We start from the raw sequence: 3,017 nt of genomic DNA, 5'->3' as shown, positions 1-3,017 counted from the left end.
GTGGGCTCACCCTGGCAAGCCCAGGGCCAGGCAGGCCAACTGGGTGGGGGAGGAGGCTGCCTGTGCTTGTGGGGGCAGAGCTGGGGCATCCTGGAAGTCACAACCCTCTAAGGGGCCAGCTCCAGCCAGACCCTGCAAAGCTTCCTGAGCAATCAGATCCCAGACAGTTCTGTGAGTGTCCAGCTTCTAATGCTGGCTCAGTCGGAAGGAAAAGAGCGTCCAAGCTCATGTCGGCCGAGCTGCCCCTACAGCTGGGGTCAGGGTTTCTGAATGATGCCTGGGAACCGGCACACAGACCAGGAAGTTTGCTCCGGGACTTCTGGAACCACCCAACACACAGCAGGCTGACACATCAACTCCAAAATCAGACTGCAACAGGAGGGTGGATGAGCAATGCTCTGAGTCAGAACTTAGTTCAAAAAAGATGACTCAGGAAGCTGAGATGCGTCTGAGAATTGTTTTTCCTTACTTTAACTTTAAATTTTGGGTGCCAAAACCAAATGTGCCTGGCAGCACCCTCCTGAGTTCACGTACTCACTAGGAGAAGAGATTCGGAATCCAGCCCCAGAGGAAGGGCCCCGGTTTCTTCCCCCCCACTCTCGAAGTTCGCATCTCTCAGAATAAAACCACTGAAACACAATCAGGGCTGCGTGCGTTACCTGCGGCCACTTTCCGTTTGACTGCGCCCGTCTCTTGATTTCTTCTACTGTTTTCCTGCGAGAATCCTGGTCTGACCGGGACACGAACACAGGCCGTATATACCGGATCAGAGCTGGAAGAGAGGAGGGGAGACGGATCACGTGGAATGCATGGCTCCTGCCAGGCAGGGCTGGGCAATGAGGGGGCTGCTGCACGGTGCCCAGTGGGGCAGGAGTCTCCAGATGCCCCAGGGGCTGTGCCACGGGTGGGCTGTGAGTCCCTGACTGAGGGAACGGGAACAGCACCTGGCCTTCCCACATCTGTGACAGCAGGAAGCCCTGTATCCTCAGTGCCACCAGTAACAAACACCAAGTCCACGGCACCCACTGAGGACACGGAGCACAGAACGCAAGTCAATGAAAGACAACCGCCAGGAAGCAGAAAGTCTTTAGTCCTGGTCTTCACAGAGGACAGGGTTGAAGGTGCCGGGTCGCGTGGATTGGGCCCCGCCCGCCCCGTGTGGCTTGAACTGCATCCCCTAAAAGACAAGCTGAAGTCCTCACTCCTGGTACCGGGAATGGGACCTCATTTGGAAACAGGTGGCAGCAGATGCTTAAGGTCCCGGATGAGAGTCCCTATGGGAGGAGGAGACAAAGCAGACGATCAAGCTAAAAGTCCCAGATGAGGGTCCCTGTGGGAAGAGGAGACGAAGAAGGGGAGAGAAGGCCAATGTTGAAGGAGGCGATGGGAGGATGCGGCCACAGCCAGCGTCTTCCCGCCAGGAGCCGGGAGGGCTGAGGGAGCTTTCAGAGGGAGCTTTCAGAAGAGCCCAGTGCTGCCAGCACTTTGTTCTGGCGCTTCTGCTTCCAGACGGGGGAGAATACATTCCTGTTGTTCTAAGCCACCAGTTTTGTGGTGCTTTGTAGCACAGCCCCAGTTCTAACCACGGCACCCCACGGCCTCCTGGAAGGTGCGGGGTTGGGGTACAAGGGACACCCTGCCATGAAGGCTGGTGCTCAACCAGGGCAACACGGCCACGGCACCTGTCTTTCTGCAAAAGGATTTGAACGTGGAAACGCACTTCTCAGAAGAGCAAACTCTGAAGACTTTAAAACGAAACTACCCCTGAGTGGAGCTTCCTTTTTGAGGACGGTGAGCAGGATCCACGCACGGCGCCCCCCAGGTCAACTGAGCGTGTCTCCGACCCCACCATGGGCTCCCAGGCTGCTGCAGGTCAGCTCCACCTCCCCACCCCAGTTCAGTTTCCAGTTCAGCTTCTTTTCTTCGTGTTTTTATTACTTGTAAGGAGTAGCATTTCATGACTTTCATTCTTTCTTGGAGGTTCTTTCCTCCCAGAACAATGAGAAAATTGAAGCCAAAAAAAGAAAATTCCTTCTGTCCTGTGGCTGCCTGTTGGGTCTGTGGGAACCTTCTGTAAAATCAAACACACACGAGGGTCTCTGTGGTCTTTCCTATGTCTTGAATCATTTTGCTTTTTCACGATTCCAGGACTATTTCATCCTTACTCACTGGTTATTCCCAACTCTGCCAAAAAGGACGAAATCAGAAGAAGGGAAGAATGACAGAGTTGTCTCACAGGATGGCGCACGCGTGAAAGAAATGGCCCAGACTGCGTGGTCTTTCGGTGCCCACCGTTTTGGCCAAAGCGTCCCATGGTCATCTCGAAGGCACACGGGGTCTGGGGATGCCACCCTGCCACCTTCGCCATCTTGTCAGCTGGTTTGTTTCATGAACAGAGTCAAGATTTCAGAAGTTGTCTATAACGGCGAAGAAAAGAACAGTGGCATGGGGGCATTTCACGCTCCTGTGGGGTCTGGGGTAAATGTGGGGGACGCAGGGTGAGGACTCTGCATCCCAGCGAAGTCTTGGGCCTGCGTCTTTGGGTGGGTGGCCCGGGGTGCGTTTCACACTCGAGCACCGAGAACTGGGCGGTGAGGACAGCAAGGAGATGCAGCCCCTCCCCGGGAGCCCTGAGGAGCCAAGGGCGTCACCACGCCGTGTGCACACCACACTGGGACTGGCGCGCTTTGCCAGCAATGAGGTAACAGCGTTCTGCTGTCTTTTGGGCATTTGAGCCTCAAACTTTCCTTGACAAGGTTTGTAAATGGATGGTGCAGATATGAAGGTCACTGAAAGGAAACTAACAACGTGAAAATGAAAAAAATCCACTTGGTTGATCACTCTAATTGGTATTGATACATCTAAAAATGAAAACATTGGCCGGGCGCGGTGGCTCACGCCTGTAATCCCAGCACTTTGGGAGGCCAAGACGAGTGGATCACGAGGTCAGGAGATCGAGACCATCCTGGCTAACACGGTGAAACCCCGTCTCTACTAAAAAATACAAAAAACTAGCC

The 3,017-nt window shown here is 54.4% G+C and overlaps 1 protein-coding gene across 1 annotated transcript in view; it reads right to left on the bottom strand.

Moving 5' to 3' along the window:
- The window catches only part of LPCAT1 (lysophosphatidylcholine acyltransferase 1), a 72,907-nt gene that overhangs the window by 31,347 nt on the left and 38,543 nt on the right, over positions 1–3,017 (bottom strand). The window contains exon 14 of the mRNA XM_011964739.1: positions 539–772. Within this exon, the coding sequence (XP_011820129.1) occupies positions 539–772 (234 nt within the window). The remainder of the gene's footprint in view (positions 1–538; positions 773–3,017) is intronic.

The sequence above is a fragment of the Mandrillus leucophaeus genome, unplaced genomic scaffold, assembly GCF_000951045.1.
Source record: "Mandrillus leucophaeus isolate KB7577 unplaced genomic scaffold, Mleu.le_1.0 Scaffold702, whole genome shotgun sequence".
Taxonomy (NCBI): domain Eukaryota; kingdom Metazoa; phylum Chordata; class Mammalia; order Primates; family Cercopithecidae; genus Mandrillus; species Mandrillus leucophaeus.
This window is presented reverse-complemented; position numbering and strand designations above follow the sequence as displayed.